We start from the raw sequence: 25,916 nt of genomic DNA on the forward strand, positions 1-25,916 counted from the left end.
CCTGCCGCGTGCTATATACATCAGGGAACAAGGTACTATTTGACGATCACTCGCAGTCGTAATAGACTTACTCCATTAAAACCGCTACTTTGAAATCTAAACAAGGCTTGTGTTTCTTGTCAGTCTTCCATTGTTATTATTCCACTCAAGATATTGTTTTGCCTTGAACTGTATTGCGGAATTGTTCCGCAATACAGTTCAACGCAAAACAGTTCCAGAATAAATCTAATTTGCAGACTATCTTGAAAATGTTCCATGCACACCTGAGAGGAAAATTCATAAAGATTTTCTTCAATATTATTGACAGCTCGCCCCACATAAATCATTCAATGTTCTCAGCGTACATTTAACGTCCTTGAATGTTTTATCGTTTTGTATTTTATGTATTTTTGTGTTTGTATTTAAAATCATTGAGTTTGGATCTGCCTTTGCTCCGACTTTTGATATGACAGAATTTTTGTGAAACGTTACTTTAAAGTTAACTGAACTAAGCTACAGAATTACCTGTGCTCTATTTTCACTTTATACCTACTTATTATTTAGGTATCGGCTATAACAAACGAATGGTTAAGAGGTAAGAAAATAAAGTCGTCATATGTACTGACTTCTTAAATGTTTTCTTTATTTTTATTACATATATAAATTGAGGCAAACTTCAAGTTTTCACTGCTTACGTCGTTTATATAATACATTTACAACTAAGAAGTAAGAGCGATCACTTACAAATAACAATAATTCGAATAACGTTACTCAGGTATAGTACGCGACAGGTAGAGATGACTATCGAGGTATGAGATAGGGGAACGCCCCGCACACCCGCACGTCACCCGTGCTCGCCCGCACCGTGTTAGCGCGGGGGCTGTGCGGGTGTGCAGGGCGTTCCCTCCCCGATTGCCAACTCGACCTGTCGCGTACTATAGGTACTTTTAATATTTTTACATAAACTCTTTCCATAGAAGCTCCCAAATCGCAATAACTATAACATTATTTCCGAGTGGTGATTTTTTCCAACAGATTTAGTATAATGAAATAGGAATAAAACCTACGTGTTTCGTTTTTTTGTTTGTTTTTTTAAGTTAAAAGAAAATCTTTTTAGCCAAGAGACTTTTACTAGAACTTCTATCAAAACAGAATTTTCCTTTGTGTTACATTTATTTAAATATAGTAAGTATATTTTTGTGTGCATTATTTTTTATACTTAGCAAGCATTAATTGCACATAAGGTATTGCCATTTGTCGTACATGAATAAATGTTCATAAAATGTGTTTAAACTTTAAATATAAAAGACCAACATATAAGCAAATAAAATTGGCAAGTTTTACAGGCAAGGCTACATACAATTTAATGAATAAAAACGAACATACATAAATAACATTCGAAATCGAAAGGTTACTATACAAAAAAACAAAATATAATATAAGGACAGTACTCTTCAAGACTTCAGTCCGTGTCGATATTAAAATTCTAGTGAATCAAATAAACAAAAATTAAATTTTTAAATATTTAGTAAGAGAGTACAAAACATTCTGAGGGTTGCCAACGGGACCTTATTAATAAGCCTACGCTGTCCATCCGTCTGTCTGTCTATCAGCGGATTGTATCTCATGAACCGTAATAGGTAGAGATTTGAAATTTTCAGAGTGTGTAATTCTACTGTCGATATAACAACAAATAATAATAAGATTTCAAAATGCGCGCCATGTAAATTTAAAAAAAAGTACATAATTTTATACGTTGGTACGGAACCCTTCGTTTGCGAGTCCAACTCGGCCTTGACCGATTTTTGATATCATGCAAAAAATTTAACTGTCACAGTTATTAGCTGGAACGGTAATTTTGTAGCCCAAACTTGCCAATCTCCTTTATTATCAGTAGGTATAGTAAAAAATACAGGTACCAATTAGATGTAGATGTTTAACAATTCAAGCCTTATTCCAAGAGGAGTGTGGATTTGTTCTTTATTCAATTCCGTATAAAACAAACAATAAAAATCATTAGTAAAATTCAAATTTTTCCAAGCTCATCGAAATTGAGCCTTTAACAGACTTGCAAAAGCGAATCATTCCTATAGTCCGCGACAGGTAGAGATGGCCTGTCGCGTATTATAGATTATGCAATTTTTTATTGATGCCTTACATTGTCATACTCATTATTAATGGTTGAATTTGAGGTGAGTGTGTTAAAACTGTGAATAAAGCAATAGCATCAACCAATAATTGCGACGATCACAATCACTAAGTTACATAATCTGACCACCGATTTTACGTCAATTTAAGGCATAGCACCGATTTAATCAAACATCAGTCTCTCTTTAAAATCACATTACCGACATATTCGTTTTACTTTTCACAAATATTTTATTGCTAAATATATATAAACAAACAAAATTCAATTACGTACAGCTTCAACAACTTGCCAAATTATACAGCACGTCACTTGGGCATGCAGACAATATGTCTGTGTCACACGCAAATTGCAGGGCCAATCGACAATACGTACAGCTTCAACAACTTGAAAATTATACAGCACGTCGCTTGGGCATACAGACAATATGTCTGTGTCACACGCAAATTGCAGGGCCAATCGACAATACGTACAGCTTCAACAACTTGAAAATTATACAGCACGTCACTTGGGCATACAGACAATATGTCTGTGTTACACGCAAATTGCAGGGCCAATCGACAATACGTACAGCTTCAACAACTTGAAAATTATACAGCACGTCACTTGGGCATACAGACAATATGTCTGTGTCACACGCAAATTGCAGGGCCAATCGACAATACGTACAGCTTCAACAACTTGAAAATTATACAGCACGTCACTTGGGCATACAGACAATATGTCTGTGTCACACGCAAATTGCAGGGCCAATCGACAATACGTACAGCTTCAACAACTTGAAAATTATACAGCACGTTACTTGGGCATACAGACAATATGTCTGTGTCACACGCAAATTTCAGGGCCAATCGACAATACGTACAGCTTCAACAACTTGAAAATTATACAGCACGTCACTTGGGCATACAGACAATATGTCTGTGTCACACGCAAATTGCAGGGCCAATCGACAATACGTACAGCTTCAACAACTTGAAAATTATACAGCACGTCACTTGGGCATACAGACAATATGTCTGTGTCACACGCAAATTGCAGGGCCAATCAACAATACGTACAGCTTCAACAACTTGAAAATTATACAGCACGTCACTTGGGCATACAGACAATATGTCTGTGTCACACGCTAATTGCAGGGCCAATCGACATGTTTAAAATATAAAGGTGCTATATTTGAAATTCAATTATATGAAAAATATCAGAATGGATAGCAATAGGTACCGGTATCTAATAGTGAAATTGCAACCCACCCATGAGATTAGAAGCCCTAATTTTGGACGGTATCGCGGGCTCAAGATAACAGTACGTAGTTTGGCCCTACAAATTGAGTGTAAGGCTTAAGGCACATTGTTGGAGAGACGTTAAACGCGTCGCGTCTTTCCAAAAAATGTTGCGAAGTTGATTGAACTTTCTCTCCACTAATTAACGTAGGCTTTGATGAACAACAAATTCATCGAAACAAAAATCAACTGACAATGATCCAAGTGTCTTTTACAATTCCATTTACAAACATATTTTCTCAACAATCTTTAAATAACAGGTACGAGTTCACAAAACGGGTAATTCGAAACGACCATTTTTGTGGGCCGCAAATGGTTTCTACAGGAAATAGTTTAGTTCAATGACGCTTATACATTATAGTATCTCCTGATCATTAAATTCAGTTCACTTTGAAACATTTTAGAAAGACGAGTCGTTTCGCTTTCATTCTGCCGCAATGTGTCTTGGGCCTTACATAAACACATCTATACACACCTTTAAAAAAATATCCAACACATCTAATATTCATACAACTACCTGCTTAAATAGCAGATTGCAACTTACCGTAGACTTAAAACTTAAATCTTAACATAATAGTTAATAATAACATAATTAATTACGCCTATAAGTAATAAAATTGTATTTCCATATAACAATATTAAAAGATAATTTAATATCATCTTTGGTAAAATCGAAAATTATGCCCGTGACCATTCTTAAAGTTATAAAATATAGCTATCAAAATAAACCAATGGTATAGTCGCTATGAACTATTATACTTTTCGTTGTATTCTCATAAGATACCGTTTGTATAATTTGTTCTTAAAACCATTAAAACTACTGTCATGAATTCATACCTTCTCCAATGAAAGCACCTATACTAAAGTGATGTCAGACGGTTCATTTCTGTTTTTTATTCGGCGTCAATCACTCAAAATGAAACGTCTGCTGAACACAAAATGAATCAAAAGGAACCTTGGTAAATATATCGCCATATACAGCCATATTGTAAATCTCTAAACTAATCCAAATAAAGTTCTATCCTTTTTTACAACGAGCGTTCCGAAAGGCATGGCACTACATTTAGATCCGTCGTTTTAGTTAAGATTAGAGATTATGTAACCACATTGGTGCATATTCGGTTGAAAACTTTCTAAAGTAAACAGACTAAAAACAGTTTCACAATGTTTTATGCAGCGAATTATAACACTACTTTAAAAGGTTGAGATGGCAATCGGGGTATGGGAGGAGGGGGGCCGCAAACCCGCACATCACCCGCGCTTGCCGCACGTGGGTAACGTGGGGCTGTGCGCGTGTGCGGAGCGTTCCCTCCTCGATTGCCATTTTAATTTCAACCTATCGCGTACTATATCTTATAATCAAGATTTGTGTACAATCGAATAAGCATAATTATAATTTTTACTGACTTCATTTTGTATAAAAACAAGTATAACTTTAAGAATGGTGTCGGACAAAACTCGTAATTTTTTTATATCTCACATTAAAATAACTATATTCTAAAATTTATATAACACAGTCACAATAAAATAACAATTCTACGGGGCAAGTATAATTATATCTGTTGTCATAAAAATAAAAGATTTGCTTGCATAATTTGTTTTGCGTCTATTGAATGAATTAATGAATTAATAATAATATACAATAATTATTATTATTAATTCATTAATTCATTGTGGTGGCCCGAGAGCTCGTGGGAATTTGTGAAGAGGTGCTTGGTAAAAAGATAAAAGTTTGTACATTACCCAGCAAAAAATATTGTACCTTTCGACCTTTAGAAAGAGATTGCGGTTTCGTAGAGCATTGTCTCTGGCTTTAAGACCGACAAAACATCATATAAGTATGAGTGACAGAGACAACGCTCTACGAAGCCAAAACCTCTTTCTAAAGGTCGATGTACAATATTTCCAGCCGGCTACTGTATGGTGATTCTTAATTCATATAAACTAGTTTGCCACACATAGGCATCGCGTAAAAACGCCCAAACCAACTTTCTGCTTTTATCAAGCACCTGTTCAAAATTGCCTACAGACTCTCGACTTACGAAGTGTGTATAAAATAACTGCTTAAAAGATAGATAAATCTAATGCGATCTTATTATTATTGCATTACTAATTTACTTCAAAAGAAGTAAACATAAATCTGTTGTTTCATTTGATTGCACTTACGTATTAAAAACAAATATATTTAATATTTACAAATATGTAAAGAAAAGTAAGGCAAATGCGTGAAGGAACCACATAAACGCGTAAAAACACTATTATATTACATCTTGGTTTAATTGTAGTGTGCATTTGTGCAACAAGTGATATGTGTAAGAAAAATTATTCATTGTCTAGTATTGCAAACGCAAAATAATAATTTTAGGCTGTTCTATTCTGTTGATTTTCAAGTTAACAAACGTGATAATGGCATTGTGAATAGGGTATTTGACAGGTTTTTAATAACTGTTCTACTGATGAATTACTGATGTCTAAGTATTCTATAGAAAATGTATATTTTACGTTCCACTATACATATAATGCAAGAAAAACGAAAACAAAAAATATTAAAGTATCCCGCGACGCTTTTCTGACAATATGACGCCTCATTTTGACGTCACCTGTCCGTAACCTTTGGTTGTTAACTATACTACACACGCAACTGTTTACGAACAGTTGACGTCATCGACCACTCGGCCAATCACAGCCGTTTACGATCATGTGACTAAAATCATTTTCTTTGTCGATTTTCTGTTAAAGTATATCGTGTTTTTCTTAACTGGCTAAATAGTTGATTTCCAAAATTCATATTCAATACGGATGCCATCAATAGATCCTATATTTTACATGCTATCAAATACCCTATTCTGATTTTAACATTTCATACAGAAAAAAAGAGTTTATTCGTCGCGTGCTCCAAGCAAACGGAGTTTAGTTCTCATTTGAATACTAACCAATCAAATGCAATGAACTTTTGTAGACACATGATGCAAACCTATTTGCATATATATTTTATAACGTAGAAGCCGCTTCGGGCCTGTAAGTCCTTTTGTACTGAAGCATTTAAGCTTAGGTCAAACTGAGGCGAATTCCGCGCAGGATGTGGGAATCGCAAAATGTATGTGTACCCACGACAATAGGGCTCCATTAAAAAAATATTTTTCAGTGATCTTTTTAAATAGAGGGTCTTCCTATATAATTATTATATATAATCCACGCCCTCTATTAGCTTTAAAGAGTACCATTTTAAATTATCCATTAAACTACGAAAAGAAGATCAACTGTACCTGGCGTCACATTTCACTATTATATAATAATATAAGCCCCCTTAATAAGTCTCCTCTTCGATTTTTACTAAAGAGTTGCTGATTTGATTAGCTAGCAACATCTTTAGCTGAATACGAGTTCGTTGAGTCAATCGCTTCCCTCATCCTGCGAGAAATACGCCTCAATTTGACCCAACCTTTACTGCAAATTCGCTGTCGTATAGTTCACTTAAGCTTAACTAATATATCATAAAGAGCCTGTCTGTCCGTCTATTTCTGAAGGCTCGGCTAACGAACCTATCCTGACGGAGATCTTGCATCATTGAGACGGACATTTATTCCGGAAAAACAAAGGGCTTTACGGAATTTTTGAAAACTAGAACTCAGATGAAGTCACGAACAAAAGCTAAATTCAATAATTGTCAAAAATACTGTCCATTTTGTAAAACAGAAGTTATCACCCATAATTATATTTACAAACTAAAAACTCGAAGATCAATGGCATCTGAATAGTCGAGAAATCAATCTCTTTCTTAGCGTTTGTTCAGACGGACCACACCAGAACCACGTCACATTGGCCAAAATATTGCCCGCTCCACTAACCCGTGTGAAACGTCGCACGCTGCTGCTGCCACAAATTGCTAAAATTGTATAATATAAAGGATGATCCACAACTGCGTAAGCGCATAACCGCGAAACCATGCAGTGTGCAACCAAGCGCAACATAAAAACAAGATGTGGATGTGTTCTCGAGCGTTTTGCGAGCGGATCGCGTACATGTAGTACGAGTCACGGCGTTTACATGTTCGTAAGTTCTTGGGAATGAGTACAAACATGACACGCTTTCGCGGCATCTACGTGCTCACAGAGATAGCGACGCATCTATAGACGTTCGATGCGCGTCGAGTGCACGGTTCGTGCGCGTGCGCAGGTGTGGATCCACCTGTACGGTACGGTGGATACATGTACGGTAATCGCCATGTTACGGTGACAGCCGTTGATCACAACTGCGCGGTAGGTGTGTAAATGGAATTATGCGTTTTCGTACAATTTTGTGTCTACGTTTTTCCACTTTGGTATGTTTGAGGTGGCATGTCTGAAAGGACCCTAAGTAGCAGGTCATATCAAAGTACATCCAGTCTTATTGCAATGCAATAAAGTGTAAACTAGCTCACTTGTATTCGTCCATGAATCTTTTACACATATGCACGAGATCGATGAACTTCGGCCGCATGTTTGGATCGAGGGCCCAGCAGTCTTTCATTAGATGCCTGAATATTTCTGAAGGGCAGCCTTCTGGTATTTGAAAACTGAAACAACACAAAAACAAGGTCAATGTTGAGGATCACCGGTTTGTACTTAATCAATCCTATACTAATTGACGGAGCGAAGCGAAGGTCTCTGAGTCTACTTGAGTGAAATTGCACTTGTCCTAATATAGAGTACCTAATCAATGAGAGATAAAGCGAGTTACCAGGACGCCCTCTCGCGCGGCCGATCCACGTCGAACTTGGGCACCTCGTGTCTCGCGCGAGTAAATATCTCCCACGCCGTCACGCCGAACGACCACACGTCGCTCATCGTCGAGAAGTGGTACGGCTTCACGGCTGACTCGGGGGCGTACCTAAACAACAGATTTTATACCATCAAATTATAGTGGAAAATATCAACCACTTGTTACATGACTGAACAAGTGGTTGATTTTGTCAAAATGACAAAATGATTAACTCACACAGAACAAAGTTCAGACTCGGTTTAATATGTACCTATAAAACGGTCACGGTACCATCATATGCCCGGCAAACAACTTCGACCTGAAGCAGCGTAGTGGGAGAAAGTTGGCGAATCCTGGAAGCGAAAGTCGGCCTATCAACCAATCGCCTGTACTCGCACCGACTGATCAACCAATCGCGTGCACCCGCCATTCACCAGCCAATCGCATCAATGCTCAAGTTGTTTGCCGGGCATTGTACTAGATATATCACTATGTACTTTTCTTGTTCTATGTAATTTGCATGGCGGCCAATTTCGTCAACAATTCCAGGTTTTAGACTATTCCGACTTGTTAATATGACAATTAATACTCACCAGTTAATAGGCAATAGTCTCTCAGTCTTAATACGGTACGCGTTCTCCTCTTTCGGAATAATCCTCGCGAGACCAAAGTCGGATATCTTCACGTGATATTTGTTCACTACTAGGATATTTCTTGTAGCCAAGTCACGATGTACAACGTTTTTAGCTGATACGTGGTCCATACCCTAAAATAAACATTTATTGGGGATAATTCGGTTGTAAAAGAAAGAAAGACAAACGTTTATTTGTAAAATTGTGCCAGACATCACATGTTATACCTAAGAGTTGGTTATCCCGGCGCTACCTCCACTTGAGCATTAAAGCCAAAATGCCTCAAGCAGAAGAAGCGCCGGAATTAACTGTCATATGTGGCACAGCCCGTAAAAAGATTTCAGCGTAGCATGATTGCTGTATGCCTTGACACACAAGATTATGCTCTTGTTACGCTTTAAGAAAGGGAAATATTAGTAATCATGATAAAGTTGGCTAAATATTCTTTTAAAAACCTGAAGTTTTGAGTTCAAAAATAAATTGCGCAATAAAATAGGTTTAAAAAAGTCCTCTTTTTGAAGAAAATATGTTACTTAGGCTGAGATCTGCAGAGCGCACTTTGACTTTGCTCAGATTTAAGACACGGTTAAAACGAGACATCGTTATATAGCTGGCATAAATCTGTCCCGTTTTAACTAAAACTTTAGTCAAAAGAGTAAAGTCAAGTACACTCAAGTAGATTTCAGACTTAGATGTAAACTCACCGTAGCGATGTCTTTGGCGTATTTGATCAAGTGCGATATCCGAAGCTTGTCGCCTTGGAACTTGAGGTAGTAGTTGAGAGAGCCTTCCTCCAAATACTCCATCACTATCAGCACGTCAGACCCGTGGTCCCAGGAGTAACCGAGGATCTCCACTATGTTTATGTGTTGCAGCGACTAAAAGGTATAGTAAGTAGAAGATAAAGTAGAAGTAAAGATATCTATATAAATATAAAAGCAAAAGCTAACCGACTGACTGACTGGACAACGCACAGCTTAAACTAGTGGACCGATTGAGCTGAAATTTGGCAGGCAGACAGCTTAGACATCCACTAACAAAGCATGTTTGAAAATTCCATCCCTAAGGGGTTAAAATAGGGGTTTGAAATTTATGTAGTCAACGCGAAAGAAGTCGCGGGCATAAGCTAATAGAAGATAAGTATTTATAATTCTTGCATTGGGAGTGCGCGTGGTTCATGCTCGTGTTTAAGTCGTTTCGGTATAGTTACTTATACCGAAACGACGTGTGATGTGTGCGTTTGCGAGGGGAGGAAAAATTAAGAGACTAAATAAGTGTTAAATAGAATACATAATTTTCACCTTTTTCTAGTCTTGTATTCAAAGAAGATTACCTTCATAATTTCGAGTTCGTTTTTGAAGTCTTCATATAAACTGCCGTTTCGCTCGGACTCTTGTCGCGTCAACTTCTTAATAGCTACTTCTTTCCTCTGAGATTCTTGGTTGTCACGCTCCATCCAGCCCTTGAAGACATGCCCATAATTACCCTACAACAAAATACACGATTTAACCCCCGTTCCCACTTGTCGTTTGTCAAATGTCATGTCAAAAGTACGATTTTAGTCCTTATTTTAAAGGTGAACCGTACTTTGGACATGACAGTTGACCCATAGAGTTAAAATGGCGTGTGAGGTGTCATTTTTTACGGACTATACACTCTTACAAGAGCGTCCAAGTTTTGCTGTCCGCACTAATTCTGAGTCCACCCTCGTAACTTTAGTTTTTAAGTTTACGCAATTAATTATCACCATTACATCAATTATCTGATAAATTCAACAATTGACAAACAAAAAGTGAAAATGGTACCGAATTGGAATAAAGGTTTTGAATAATGTAAATCTCATACAAAGCATGCGAACCGCTGAGACGCGCATGTCGGGAAATGTGCGTTTCGCATACAAGTGATGCGTTTGCCGGAACGCACACTTACGATAGAGAGTTATGTTTTTCGATGACTTGGAGTTTTAGTTGTCCGTAATTTCTGGAATAGAGTATTACAGATTACGTCACTCACGCTGCCGATCTTCTTCGTGATGGTGACGAGGTAGGTCTTGCCCTGCGACACGATGGACTCCATGAGGCGCGGCGCGGCCAACGCGGCGAAGTCATCAGGCGTGTCTGCGCCGCCCGCGCCGCACGCGCTACTCCGACTGCTGCGACTCGCGAGCATCTCGTTGCGTAACGCGTACGTTAGTGCGTTCATACTCTCGAGGGAATTGGAACTTTTGTTATCCGCGAACTGGAAGGATAATTTTGGATTATAGCACGCGTATACCTCGGTCCCAATATGATCGGCCGAACGAACCAAACATAGGTATGTAAAATAAAAGGAGAACGCGTATTACTACAACCGATATATTGCAAACGGCAGCCTGCTTTACAATGTTCCAAAAGGCCGCCGGCTTCACGATTTTGCAAAAATTAAATGACAGCAATTTTACAGACATTCTGAGCGAAAATGACAATACACTTGACAATACACAATGAAAACACTTCCCCATGTTTTACAGGGTTTAAAAACACTCAATGGTCCAGGACTATTGCAGTTTCCGATCTTTTTTCGAATGAGAAATCTAAGAATGCGTAAATTTCAACAACTTACCGGATTATCATACTGATCGGACATAGTGCCATTCATTGAAGCCGCACTACTATCCATAGAGATGAGGGATTTGTTACTTCCCGCATCACTTTCACTCGGAATAAACCTATCACCTAAAACAATACAATCAAAATGAGCATGATCACACAATTTTCTGTGATTGATATTGTTGAAAATGGAATTGTAAAAACTTACTTGAAACCGTTTCTGCGTGTTCCATGTGGTCTAGAGATATCTTTGGTTCTTCGTATTCGTGCACTGGCATATATTCTGGAAAATAAATTTAACACTATACACTAAACACATAGGACTAGGATGTATAGTTGGTACCTAAATTAACATTAAAACTTAAAGCTAGCCTTAAGTGCCAAGAATACTGGCTGAATTTCCGCGCTGGACAGCCAGGCTGATCCGTTGCGCAAAAAATTAGCCCGCCCTTCTGTCACCAGATGAGGCTATTAAATTGCAATTTTCATGGATATAACATGAAAAACGGCGGGCTTCTACGCAAACTTCCATCTCCTATTTAATCCTGTTAGAGGTGGAATTTCCAAAACTCGGTTCTTAGTGAGTGCTTACGTAATAAAAGGAACCTACTGTCAAAATTCCTCAGTCGTTTGGGCTGTGAAAGTTGGTCAGTCAGTCAGTCAGGACAAGTCTTTTTATATAATATAGATCACAGGAACATACCTCTATGCAGCATGTGGTTCATATCTCGCATGATCTCCTGCGGCCGCAGCGGGTCAGGCTGCCAACACTGCCGCATGAGAGCCCACACTTCGCTCGGGCATCGCGCGGGCCGGAGCAGACGATCGCCCATTTCGTAACTCTACAATACCAATGTATTCATCATATATAGGCACCTAGGCAAGCGCCTAGAAGGTGCTTAAATATGACTAGCTGATGCCCGCGACTTCGTCCGCGTGGAATTAAGTTTTTTAAAAATCCCGTAGGAACTCATTGATTTTCCGCGATAAAAAGTAGCCTATGTCACTCTCCAGATCTTTATCTATACCCATGCAAATCACAAAAATCACGTTCCACCGTTACACCGTTGCGACGTGATTGAAGGACAAACCAACAAACAAACACACTTTCCCATTTATAATAAGGGTACTGATGAATCCTTAAAGTAATAGTATTCTGATTACGGCAGTCGCGACCCGGCAGCCGCGACCGACTGCCGCAGCTGTGCGGCGCCGCCACGACCTTACGAGACTGCCACGTGCAGTGGAAGCAGGAGTCAGTGTGAAGAGTTATACTTTCCATCGTAGTTTGAGTATCAAAACTGAACTAAGTATGTTTGATAACTTAAATAAACGAAAACATGAACTCCTAAAGCGTCTGACAGATCATAGAAGAGGATAGTGAAATAATGTTGATCTAGGCTTCATCATCGCCTGCTACTGGGTGTGATTGCAGACAAGCGCATGCCTATTTAGTTACTAAAACCCATCACCGGCCCATTAGCACGGGTCTCCTCTCAGAATGATCAAAGTATAACCATAGACCACCAAGATGGCCGACCACCAAGACTTCATGTGTGAAGTCTGTCAACCTGCATCAAATGATGTTCTCATAGGCACATGCAGGTTTCCTCACGATGTTTTCCTTCACCGTTAAAATTTCATATCTATAAATTTAAGAGAATTCTGGATCGAATTCCGGACCTTCCGAACAGGAAGCCGACGTCTTAACCACTAGGCTATCACCGTTCTAATAAAACTTCTTTACGTGCGATTTGAGAGTAATTCACTCTTTCTTTGAACGGAAGTAACGTTCGAACGTCACTTCCACCGAAAACGGCCACCAAACATAACAGCTGTTTTGAGGCCGCCATCTTTAACACACATACTTCGCTTCAAATCTTCACCCAAAGCCAAATTCCTGCTTAAAAGATAGTCTTAAAGCCTAAAGTAAATTATTTCTTACCCTAGCAGTGAGCACAGGATTCGTGTCGCAAGGAGATTGTCCATAGGAGAACACTTCCCATAGGGTCGTGGCGAACGCCCAGATGTCACCCACGACCGATCTCTTGGCAAGACTCATGTCCGGAAAGAATTCTACCGGCATCCAATGTACACTGTAACAAATGCCTAATTTAAAGGAGGTCGCCCGTCAACGGGCCCTCTTTTGTGGCGTCGTGTCAAAACTTAAATTAAATTTAACAAAATGTGTTATTTTATTACGATTATATTATGTTTTATTACGACTTTTCTTTCACTCTATTATTGAAAATATCCACAGTTACAGTTACAATCGTAAACATCCATTTATTTTATATAACCTCAATATCAGCAGATTTATTTATAACCAGGGTGAATATATGGAAATCGTTTGCAGAATATGAAAAGGTAATTATTTGTCTACAAAACAAAATTAAAACCATGGGTCACCATGGTTTTAATAATTACATAACATTAAATTAAATTAGGGGGGGGGGGGGGGCAAAGCTCCTAAGAAAATTGGCAATCTCCTTTAATCTTTTTGAATATCAGGTAATTTTTCAAAGGCAGAGATTTTTTGGCAATAAAATAATTATTAGTCCTATTTCTTAACTTATTAGTGTGAATTCGTAAGCAACCGTCCACAGAACAGGAGTGTCCCAGAACATATAATTACTCAAGTCTCACTACTATATTATACTGTAGCAAAGACTTTTGTTGTGAAGCAAACAACAAAAGAAGTTGTTTTGCCCCACGGGTAGCGAGATTTTGCGACGACTATATTATAGTCTAGTATTCTGTGATAGTAACTCTACTACAGCACTTGTAGTACTTTTCCCTCCTCCCCACTCTCCCTCCTCTTGGAATCTTATACATTCTGCCATGAGTGGTGTATGAATATTACAAAATGTGTCAAGTATTATTAACTTGCAGTTGCCTGCGACTTCGTCCGTGTAACATTTCTGGTTTCTCATGAGATCAGAAATTTTCCAGCTGCAAAAGGCCTCACTTGCCTACTGACTCAGTCTCACCTAAGGCACGGAACCCAGAATACCTAAATGCCAATTTTCATATCTCTAACTTCAAAAACATAGGATTTTCATATAACATTTCAATCCCCATTTCACCCCCTTAGGGGGAGAATTTAGTTAGATCCTTTCTTATCTGATACCAAGTTCGCCGCTACTTTTTACCTGTATAGACGCGGGATTGCTCAATGGATACTTACTCTTGAGGCGTATACTGCCTCAGGGTGGGGCCAGACAGTTTAACAATGATCCGGTCGGCCTCAAGTGTTGACAGGAGTAGTCGCCTGCAGCGGATGGTGCCGTGGACTACCCCGGCTTCGGACAGGTCCCATAAAGCTCTAGCCAAGTTCGCCGCTACTTTTTTCAGATGTATAGGTTTTATGCGTTCCTCGTTTTTCCTGAAAGTGCAAATAAGTTAATTTTTAGGGTTCCGCTTATAGGATCACTTTTTTATCTCTGCATGTCTGTCGTGTCTGTCAAGACCTATCAAGGGAATCATAACCTTCCCTTTGACCTATAATCATGAAATGTGGCAGGTAGCAATGTCATAAAGCACAAGTAAAGGGAAAAGGAAGTAGTTGTTACGGTAAATACATACAGTAATGAATAATGATATACCTGAGATAAACATCGAAAGGTCCATACGGCAGAAATTCGAGTACCATAGCAGTGGGCGAACTGAGAGTCACGCCGTATAGTCGCACTATCGAACTCGACTGAACGCAGGCCCATTTGCTCGCTAGTTCAATAAAATCCTGTGAAAATATACAAAAATTTAATATAATAATAGTTATTTATTTGTGTTACAAGGGGCCAAAGTGATATTTTGTTCTTTGAGGGCGTTATTTAGAATCCTGAGCGTAGCGAGGAATTCAATGTACGCCCGAGAATAAAATATTTTGGCCCCGAGTGACATGACATTATTTTTCATCACTACCTATGAGAAAAAACAAAACACATACTAAAGCACGACCGCGGAACAATCAGGAGAGAGAAAGTACAAACTCCCATGAGAGCAAAATGGAATTTTATTCCCGCTGTCCCCTACTTCAAATTTTCGTTTTTCGAATAGGTATGATAAAAAATATATATGTCAGAGTAGGCACGGTTCAAATCAGAATTGAGAAGATCAGTAGGAGAACAAGAGTAACCGACATAGTTGAACGGGTTGCGAACCTAAAGTGGCAATGGGCAGAGCACATAGTTCGGAAAACCGAAAGCCGAAGACGTTGGGGTCCCAAGGTGCTAGAAGTGCAACCTCGCACCGGAAAGCGCAGCGTTGGAACAGCCCCAACTAGGTGACGACATCAAACGAATCGCAGGGAGCCGCTGGATTCAGGGGGCGCATTATCGTGGCGTGTGTGTGTTGACCGCTTCAATCATTAAAGCACTTGAATGATTGATGATGTGGTCTTTCATTATTTCAATAATATCAATATTCCCCACAGTAAATATCTGGCCAAGGCCTTGGTACAGTCAGCAACAAAGCTAGGTATGCACCCGTACATAACCGCTTGTACTGGCGGGTGTAAACCATTAGCAAAGCTTTGTTGTTGACCCTACTGCCCCATGTACTTACTTTCAAAAAGTCGTTAGCTCGATCCCTTTGAAGAGTCTTAAATGCGACTAGCAACTTTTTAGTCTCATCAAGCCTCCACAGCGCTTTGTACGTCGCTGTTATATTCTCAGAGCCAACCTTTTCTGAACCTAAAAATCCAATGATCAAAGTTTAGCTAACTAAAATGGCATATCCATACTAATATTATAAATGCGAAAGTGTTTTTGTCTATCTGTCTGTCTGTCTTTTTACGGCTCAACAGTTGAACCGATTTTTCTGACATTTGGTACAGAGTTAGCTTACATCTCGGGGAAGGACATCGGCTACTTTTTATCCCGGAAAATTAAAGAGTTCCCACGGGATTTTTAAAAAACCTAAATCCACGCGGACGAAGTCGCGGGCATCATGTAGTTCAAAATATACTCTTTCCATGGAAAGAAAGAAATTCCATACAAATGATAGAGCCAAAAATCTATATCAATAGTATTATTGAAATCTAAACTAACCTGTATAGAGTAGGATATCTTTGTTCGGAAGACATCTAGGACTTTTGTTGTCCTTTAATATCTCTTGTAATTCTGCCTGATCGATCCGGACGCCTTTCTTTAGCGGCTCACCACACAATAGCAGCTGTGATTTGTCTGCAACAATAGGGATGATGAATTGATGACTATCGTAGAGCCAACGAGAGATTGCGTTTTGGCGTTTGGCGAAAAAGGCGCCTGTGGGATATTTTATCAGCACATCAGGTGGTTCCGTATATCAGCGGCGTTCCTGGAGTTTCTCTTAGGGTTCCGTGCCCGAAGGGTGCTAACTGGATCTTATTACTAAGACTCCGCTGTCCGTCTGTTTGTCTGTCAGCGGGCTGTATCTCGTGAACCGTAATAGGTAGAGAGTTTACGCACAACAGACGGAAACGTTTAAGTGCGGGAACTAGCCCAGAGCGAAGAAGGTAGAGAGTTAAAATTTTCACAGAATATGTATTTCTATTGCCGCTATAACAACGAATAATAATAATTTCAAAATGTTCGCCATGGAACCCTTGGTGTGCTAGTCCGACTCGCCGATAAATTAAAAAAAAAATCGGTAAATTTTTTTTAGACCAGCGCTGGTAAGTGACTACATTTAAGAACCTGACCTTCCATCACTCACATTTACTTACCATATTCTGAAGGAGGTATGCATTCGTTTAGAAATATTCTACCCTCGGGGTTCTGGTGACAACTGACTAGCCTCTCGATGCTGAAGTACTCCTCTTTGTTGAATATGTAACAATGGCCTTTGAACTCCAGTCTATATGTTTCTGTGGTACTGCAATTAGGAATATCATTTTTAGGGTTACATATGTCCGAATGAAAGAATGGTACCCTTATAGGATCACTTGTGTGTCAGTCTGTCTGTCTGTCTACTGCCTGTCTATCTCGGTCGGTCTGTCTGTCTGTGTGTGTGTCTGTCTCTAACAGCTAATTTGCTCGGAATCTACGACCGGACTATTAAGTTGAATTATTGCATTGAAGCATGCAGACAGGTTTTTTAAATACTGTTTTGAGCTCTACCAGTAATAAAGCTTTCTCTGAGTAAAGTTCCAAAATATATTTTTAATGTCCAGTTCAAGTCATAAGTATAGCTGTCATAATAATTTTATGAAGCCATCTTTCAATACTGCTGGTGGACAGACACTTTGACACTAAGAGCTCACGGAGCGGTTTTCACCCGCACCCGCCGGGGTTGCGGGACAGCTGTTATGTTATTTCTAAATTCACGAAACCAGTTGTTTGTGCGGGAACAACTGGTTTCGGTGGGATATTTTACTGGTGCTCAGTCAGTCCCAGTCTGTCCCAGACAGCCATGGACACACGTAACTACAAACGAGTTGGTGAGTTATACTTCGTAAACCGCTCTGTGAGTTCTCTCTCACCCTTATAGGCATCAAAATCGAATCACTGACAAAAAAATGATGCTAACTTACCTGTTCTTTGTACAAACGTCCAAGTAATATACATTGTAGTCATCTTGGCACTGTCTCAGAATGTAGCAGCCATGTTTCTTTCCACGTTTCTCTTCCAACTTTCGGTAGGAAAACGCACCGCTGACACGAGAAACAATTCAATTACTACAGTAAAGATCTTTAAACAAATCTGTATATATAAAATTCAGTCCTGACTGACTGACTTATGTATCAACACACAGCCTAAACCACTGGTCCTAGATATATGAAATTTGGAGGGTGTGTTCTAAGAAATGTTTCGAAGTTCCATCTCTAAGGGGTGAAATAGGAGTTTGAAAGTTGTGCATTCCACGCGGACGAAGTCGCGAGCATCAGCTAGTATGCTATAAAGTAATTTACGCCAACGAAGTCACAGGAAAAAGCTAGTCCAAATCCATACTAATATTATAAATGCGAAAGTGTGTCTCTCTGTCTGTCTGTCCGTCTGCTAGCTTTTCACAGCGCAACCGTTCAACGGATTTTGATGAAATTTGGTACAGAGTGAGCTTATATCCCGGGGAAGGACATAGGCTACTTTTTATCCCGGAAAAGAAGAGATTTCCCAAGGGATTTAAAAAAACTTAAACCCACGCGGAAGAAGTCGCGGCATCAGCTAGTTGATAATATTTTGCAGCTTACCCAACTGGACCATGGCATTTTATCCTCTGCAATTCCTTCAACGATGGAGTTTCGTCATCTTTAGAGAGATTAAACGTCCATTTTACCATTAACCTGAAACAAAATTAGTTTCATAGATATGAAAATTAAAAAATTAACCCAAATCAATGTAATTCGGGATGTCTGTTCAAACACTTTAAGACATCCCGAGAATCAATGATTGATTAATGGTAGGGGTCTCGACTCTTAACCATGAGGATTACGACACAAAGGGAATCATTGTTTAGCGCAGAAGCAGATTATGCATACATAATGGGACTGATTCTGATGGCAACTAAATTTTACAGTATTCACATTTTTTTCTTACCAATGTAATAAGAAAAGGACTGACGAACTTTCTTAATTTAAAACTGTCAAACTCAGTCAGTATTTAAATTTGTTCAGTAATGATAAAATTTTCGGTTTTTTAAGCAGATTCATCATCATCATCACCAACTCGCCCCCAGCTGGTGATAGATTAGTGATAAAGATAAAGAGAACCATCGTGAGGAAACAAGAGAACATTATGGAGAACTCTCAGGCATGCAGTTTGAATGGTCTCCATAATATTCTCAAAGGTGTGAAATCTGCCGATCCGCACTTGACTTTTTTTTAATTCAGATACAAGTTAGCCCTTGAGTGCAATTTCACCTGGTGGTAAGAGATGACGCAGTCTAAGATGGAAGCGGGCTAACCTGGAAGGGGTATGGCAATTTTTATTAAACCTACAGCCCTTTGGTTTCTACACGGTACCGGAACGCTAAATAGCTTAACTATGCCTAAACCGTTCTCATTCAGAGAGGAGACCCGCGGTCAGTAATTTAACGGTGATGGGTTGATAACGATGACTCCTAATGGTCGGTTTCACACATTCTTGGCTGCGCATCTCCACTCGGACAACCCGACAAGAAAGGCGACATCACTATAGAGATGGCAATCGGAGTACGAGGCAAGGGGACACCCCGCACACCCGCACGTCACCCACGATCAACCACACCGGGTTAGCGCGGGAGCTGTGCGGGTGTGCGGGGCGTTCCCTCCCCGATTACCACCTCGACCCGTCGCGTACTATATTATGTGGTACGAATAATACTTACCTATAATATCCATCGCACAGAGATATAAATGAAGAGAGTTGCTCCTCAGATTTGAATGTGAAAAACAATGGTGTCCCTCGTCTCGATACTTCCAAACAGTTATCTGCATTTCTTGTCAAGTATATCAACTCTTCTACTGCACACACGTGAAACCACTGGAAGATTGAAGAGCTGCGTCAAATTGGGATTAACTCTATCACACCGCTAACGTCAAATAGGTATGTTACCTATTGACTGTAAATGCCCAAACGCATTTGCGCTGCGCTGCGCGGCGCGGCAAGTCTATATATATAGAAGGAAAAAGTGACTGAATGACTGACTGATCTATCAACGCACTACTGGATGTATCGGGATGAAATTTAGCATGCAGCTATCTGCATGCTATGGTGACGTAGACATCCGCTAAGAAAGGATCCAATAAGAAAGGATTTTTGAAAAGTCAAGGAGTAAAATAGGGGTTTGAAATTTGTGTAGTCCACGCGGAAGAAGTCGCGGGCATAAGCTAGTATTTTATATGAGTTTGTAAGGAGCAGGGCGCACTTGAGCGACGCGACTGGCAACTACGCGACGCGGCGGCGTGGCAAATATAGTTTATAAGAGTTTGAATGGAGCAAGGCGCAAGGCCGCGGCGAGAAACCACGAGCCGCGTCGCGTCGCGCAGCGCAGCGCAATAGGCTACTTGACAATTTTTTTAAGTTGGTCTTAAATGGTTAATATTTGTCCTATTATATCAAAAAAATTAACACTATATTTTTTTGCGCCCTAAAAACCGTAAAACTTTAATTTAAAAAAATATTTTTCTTAGACAGGTGAAAACACTGTCGGCCATGTTTGGCCGATAGATTATCTGTGCTCTGACGTCATGCATTTGTAAACAACAGTATAACCATGGCCGACAGTGTTTTCACCTGTCTAAGAAAAATATTTTTTTTAAATTAAAGTTTTACGGTTTTTAGGGCGCAAAAAAATATAGTGTTAATTTTTTTGATATAATAGGACAAATATTAACCATTTAAGACCAACTTAAAAAAATTGTCAAGTAGCCTATTGGGTTTGGACCTTTAACTGGCAACTGGCCCCTCGATTGCGATAAAATGACAGCTACAGTGTGACGATCACAATCACCTCTGATTGGCCGACACTCGCTCACTATTGGCTACAATGCATTGTTGCAACAAGAATATCATAAATTCAGTCAATCACAACTATTGCGATTGTAATAATGATTGATGGAGGTTTATCGGAAACGACCTACTGTGCTATCTAAATTTTAACAACTTTACAGGATGAAGAATCTGGGGGCACGGTAGAGATGTCCTAAGGGAACATATAGGATTGCTCCTTTTCGGAAACATGCTCTCAAAAATTGGGACATTATAATTTATAATGGTGCCACATTCATGGTTTCTCGCTGTTCTATGGTAGAGTGAAAAGGAAAACAAGATTATAAGCATATTCACCTCTCGTTTGACACTATTATAGAGCCGTATCCCGGGCTGATGTGGGTGGAATGGCGCCACAATAACCTTCACGGGAACTACGTCACTGCCGTTCTGCCACAGAACATTGTCGAATTCTTCTGCCAAGTAATTAGGTGCTAGTCCATATAATTGTTGCAGGTACAGATTTTTTATATAGCTGAAATAAAAAAGATATTCATAATTTAGAATTGCAGAAATAAGTGCGTTATGAAATAAGTGAATATTCTTGCCCTTCCAAGGTTCTGTAATAATATAAAATAATATAGTTATAAAATAGCTTATTAATAATAGATAATAAGAAAATAAATTTTGCATGCCCACTGTATGGCGGATTGTAGCTGTAAATAAACCACTGTAACACCACCATTGTACCTGCAATCGTGCAAATAAATGATTTGATTTGATTTGGTTTGATTTGAACATTATTCTTATATTGTGGTCTCTACACAATTTTGCACAATTCATACATCTAAGATGGGAAATTATAATCCCACTTCTGATTTAAGAAATCAGACAGTGTGATTTGCTGGGCACACCAGTAACATGCCTTTCTTCCCCACACTCCGTCACGCATGGGTAATTAAATCAAATAGAAACTCCTAAAGCCCGCGATAAAAGATCGCGTCTGATGTTCATAGCGTTTTTCAGGTCATATTAAAACAAATTGATTATATTGATGAATTCCTTATTCAAGGTTGTGTAGAAGCAACCGGCTGAACTTTCAGTTGCCCACAACATAGTGTAGTAAATTTTTATTTTTTTTATTTTTATGAAAAGGTACAGAGTTACATTACATCCCTGCCCTGGGCTCTACATGTAGTAGGTACATAGGCTACTTTTTATCCTAGAAAATAGAAGAGTTCCCACAGGATTCTTAAAGGCCCATCCATTGAACCAATTTATATGAAAGGTGCAGAGGCAGCTCGCGTGCCGGACTTTGACATAGGCGACTTTTTATCCTGGACAATCAAAGAGTTCCTGCAGATTTTTTGAAAACCCAAAACCACACGAACGAAGTCGCGGGCATCATCTAGTAATGTAATAATAAATTCTGAAGTTCATAAATACTTACTTGACTTTGTGTCCAACAGAACACAGCTGTGGCAAATAGTCATGAGCATATTTCTTAGGAAAGGGGCCGTGTCGTCTTACGACAACTTTTGGAATATATTTTTTGTAGTTGCGAACCACATCATTTAATGGCAATTTCTCTTCTGATATAGCTCTTGTCCTGCAACAAGCGAAAACTGTTATAGAGCTGTAATACAAATGATGCCAAATAAATAAAGATAAAGTGCAACACTATGATGATCTCACTACACATAACTTGCATACATGTTAGACTTAAAACTATAGTACACGACAGGTCGAGATGGCAATCGGGAATGGAACGCCGCGCACACCCACACAGCCCCCGCACCGGTGCGGGCGAGCGCGGGTGACGTGCAGGTATGCGGGTATGCGTCCCCCTTAATCATACCTCGACTGCCATGTCGACCTGTCGCGGACTATACTAACCTACTTTCCAGAAATAGTTGGCTAGTGGAAGTGCCAGGCTAACTCATAAAGTAAAGTGCTGTGCGGCGCAAATCACAATACACAATGGCACAATGATTTAAATCATTTATTTTTCTTTCAAATATGTATAATAATAAATATTGGATATTGGTTCATATTAACATTCATTATTGATTGCTTCATCAAATATAGAATACTGATTACTTAATATAATTTACAATCATAAATAAAATGCTTATCATGAATAAATATGGGAAAGATTTGAGACAATAGGTATATGTTATGATTGTCCACATGGCATATTGTTTTTGCTTTGGAGACAACTATCACAGAGCGCCCATTGTCTCATGACAGGTGGTTAATTATGTTTTATGGACAATTGTTTGTCTTGGAACATAATGCTACTAAATAATATTTAATGACTACTTAGCTAACATGTTTATTACAAACCCAATACTTTCTTTGCAAAGTAATAGTTTGAACCTTAAAATATTAACCTGATAAAGTAGACTTACCAAATTGATTCAACACATCACAGGTTTTTCTCGTCATAATTTGGAATGTTCTGAGTAGGTATTAAAAAGTTTTTTAGGTTTTCTAAAGCAAAAACTCCCTATGATATTAAGGTTACTTGAGTTTGGATGGTTTACTTTTAAATTCATGCACTGGTATAGTTCACGCAAAACCACTTAGTCCAATCTGAAGTTGCAACATGGCGGGTTGCACAGGTCATAGTAACAAAAAAAGGATACTGTGAAAAAATGCATTATATACTCACATATCTGCAATGCCAAGACCAAGCAGCTCTTGCTTATGTTCTGGATACTTGATTTCTGGTATTTTGTTTTCATTTACATCATTTCTTGCTTGTTGAAAATAATAGTCATATGTGGTTTCATCCAGTGTAATCAAAAGATTGAGTCGAGGTACCTGTGGATAGAATAATAGGAATAGATTTTTTTATACTAATGAACCTTAATCTACTAGCTAACAGTCTCATGGTCGAGGATTACCCAAGACACCTAAGAAGAAAACATTCATCCTGGTATTGGTAGCAATAGCAGAACTTTTATAAACATAATATTTTTAGAATAACTTAAAAGTTACGATATCCATCATCATCATGATCAGTCCATTACTAGTCCGGTCAATTTAGACCAAAAAATGAGAGTGAAGTTACATAAAGTCCCAACAAGCTGAATTTCTGTGAAATTGTTCAAAACATAATTATAAACAATGTCTAGAAGTTCCCCATCATTCCCCTGTAAGGAAAAAATTTTATTCAAGGTCAAAGGTTCAAAAAATGAGTTTTTGCGATTTTCAGCAAAACGGTAAGTTTTATCATAAAAGTACCTAAGACAAAAATTGTAGATCATAAAATTATCTATAAAAAATGTATCAATACTTTTTTTCTTACGAGCCACCGTTTCTGAGATATAACGATTCAAAAAGTTAAAAAAACGCGCTAAGTACACTACCTCATAGGTGGCGTGGAAACGTGTGACGTGGATATTATGACGATAACAACTTTTATAACTTTTTGAATCGTCTGCTGGCCATGTGCGGATTGGCAGACTTCACACACCTTTGAGAACATAATGAAGAACTCTCAGGCATGCAGGCTCTCTCACGATGTTTCCCTTCACCGCTAAGCAAGTGATATTTAATTAAAAGTAAAACACACATAACTGTTAATTACATACATTACATTTTATTAAATTATTTCACAAAATCTTCATTGAAAATGATATTATGATATTTGTTACATCTCTACCCCGGATCGCGGCCCGGATAGATAGAATTAATGTGTAATGGTGCAAAAAGCCATGTAATGGTGCGTGCCCAGGATCGAACCCCCGACCTCCAATTAGAAGGCAGACGTCCTAACTGCTAGGCTATTAATATCTATACTCTATACTAATATTACAATAATGTGAAAGTATTTTTGTCTGTCTATGTGCTAGCTTTTATGGCCCACCCATTCAATCAATCTTGACAAAATCATCCATCCTAGTAATGGCCATAAACTACTTTTTCCCATAGAAAATCAGAGTTCTCACAGGATTTTTGACCAAAGCTTATGCAGATAAAATCTCTAGCATCATCTAATATTTAATACTCAAATTGATTAATCTATATATTTTATTAGGTTAGCTATAAATGCTAAAGTTGTTCATACGTTTATCCTTCAAGCACACCACCAAGTAGCAGAGGACTGATGTGATTTTTTGCATAACATAGTTGAAGACGTGGAGTCAAGATACTTTTATCATAGAAAATTTAAGTTTCTATGGAAATGTATAAAACCATAAGACGGAGTCGCGGGCACCATCTAGTAGCTAATAATATAATAATTAATTCAGTTTAAAAGTTGATAATAAAGGCTCGTGTTAATAAAATAGATAATTTCAGGGGTCTCACCTTGAACCGTATTCTCAGTTCGTAATCTCGTGAACTCGAAAGAACTTTGCTGTTATCTTTGAGGAAATAGTCCGTGCCTTTGATCCTCAGTGCAAACAGCGTACGCGTTAGTGGAGGAATCTTGTACTTTTTACACAAAACAATACACAACTCCTCAGCAGTAAACGTACTCGAACACGAGATTATGTTGGGCATAGGATCGATCACCACCAATACTTTTACTGTATCCCCTGCCATGGTTTATTTTGTAAGCTCGATCGCAAAAAACAAGACGGCGACGATCGACGATCGACAGTGATAACGCTTTAAACTACTCCATTCCTTTTAAAATTACACCAAAACGCTATTGAAATATTTCGCCCATCTTTTCTCACAATAGAGATAAATAATGCACATATTAAATCAATGAAATAATTAAAATGTTTATTTATAAACCGACTAAGGTCATCAGTAGCCACCACTGTAAACCAAAGAGTATCGTATCAAGTAACTATACTATAAAAATATATAACTAACTATCACAGACCAATAACATATAGGATAATCACTACGATTTAAGAGAAGGGAGTAGGGACTTTCATACTAAACCGAAAATGTATAGAATGAATGCTTCAATACCAACATTATAACACTAACACTGGCAGAAAGACAGTACAGTACATAACCAAAAAGGCAGCAGTTTTGATATCAGTCAATGAATATGACTTTTAATGGCTCTTTTCAATATGCTTTGATGGTCCTATCTTTTGATTGCGTTAAACTAGGTAGAAACCGGAACTTTTTGCAGGAACCACACGGTATAAACTTAAGTACTTTATGTTAAAGAAGGTTTTGTATTAATT

General features: G+C 38.6%; 1 protein-coding gene across 1 annotated transcript; it reads right to left on the bottom strand.

Annotated features, from left to right (window-relative positions):
- Nucleotides 1-596: 596 nt before the first annotated feature.
- hop (tyrosine-protein kinase hopscotch) lies at nucleotides 597-25,531 on the bottom strand. Its single transcript, XM_034979756.2, has 22 exons — nucleotides 25,075-25,531; nucleotides 23,432-23,583; nucleotides 22,208-22,366; nucleotides 21,115-21,292; nucleotides 19,655-19,809; nucleotides 18,540-18,632; nucleotides 17,883-18,002; nucleotides 17,076-17,224; nucleotides 16,420-16,554; nucleotides 15,935-16,062; nucleotides 14,974-15,110; nucleotides 14,556-14,753; nucleotides 13,314-13,464; nucleotides 12,072-12,210; nucleotides 11,577-11,651; nucleotides 11,382-11,494; nucleotides 10,794-11,018; nucleotides 10,114-10,266; nucleotides 9,485-9,658; nucleotides 8,742-8,914; nucleotides 8,128-8,277; nucleotides 597-7,963 (listed from the first exon to the last, which is right to left on the bottom strand). The coding sequence occupies exons 1-22, from the start codon at nucleotides 25,309-25,311 to the stop codon at nucleotides 7,825-7,827; spliced, it is 3,333 nt and encodes a 1,110-aa protein (XP_034835647.1). The 5' UTR covers nucleotides 25,312-25,531; the 3' UTR covers nucleotides 597-7,824.
- Between the last annotated feature and the right edge of the window lie 385 nt (nucleotides 25,532-25,916).

The sequence above is a fragment of the Maniola hyperantus genome, chromosome 20 (genome assembly GCF_902806685.2).
Source record: "Maniola hyperantus chromosome 20, iAphHyp1.2, whole genome shotgun sequence".
Classification (NCBI taxonomy): domain Eukaryota; kingdom Metazoa; phylum Arthropoda; class Insecta; order Lepidoptera; family Nymphalidae; genus Maniola; species Maniola hyperantus.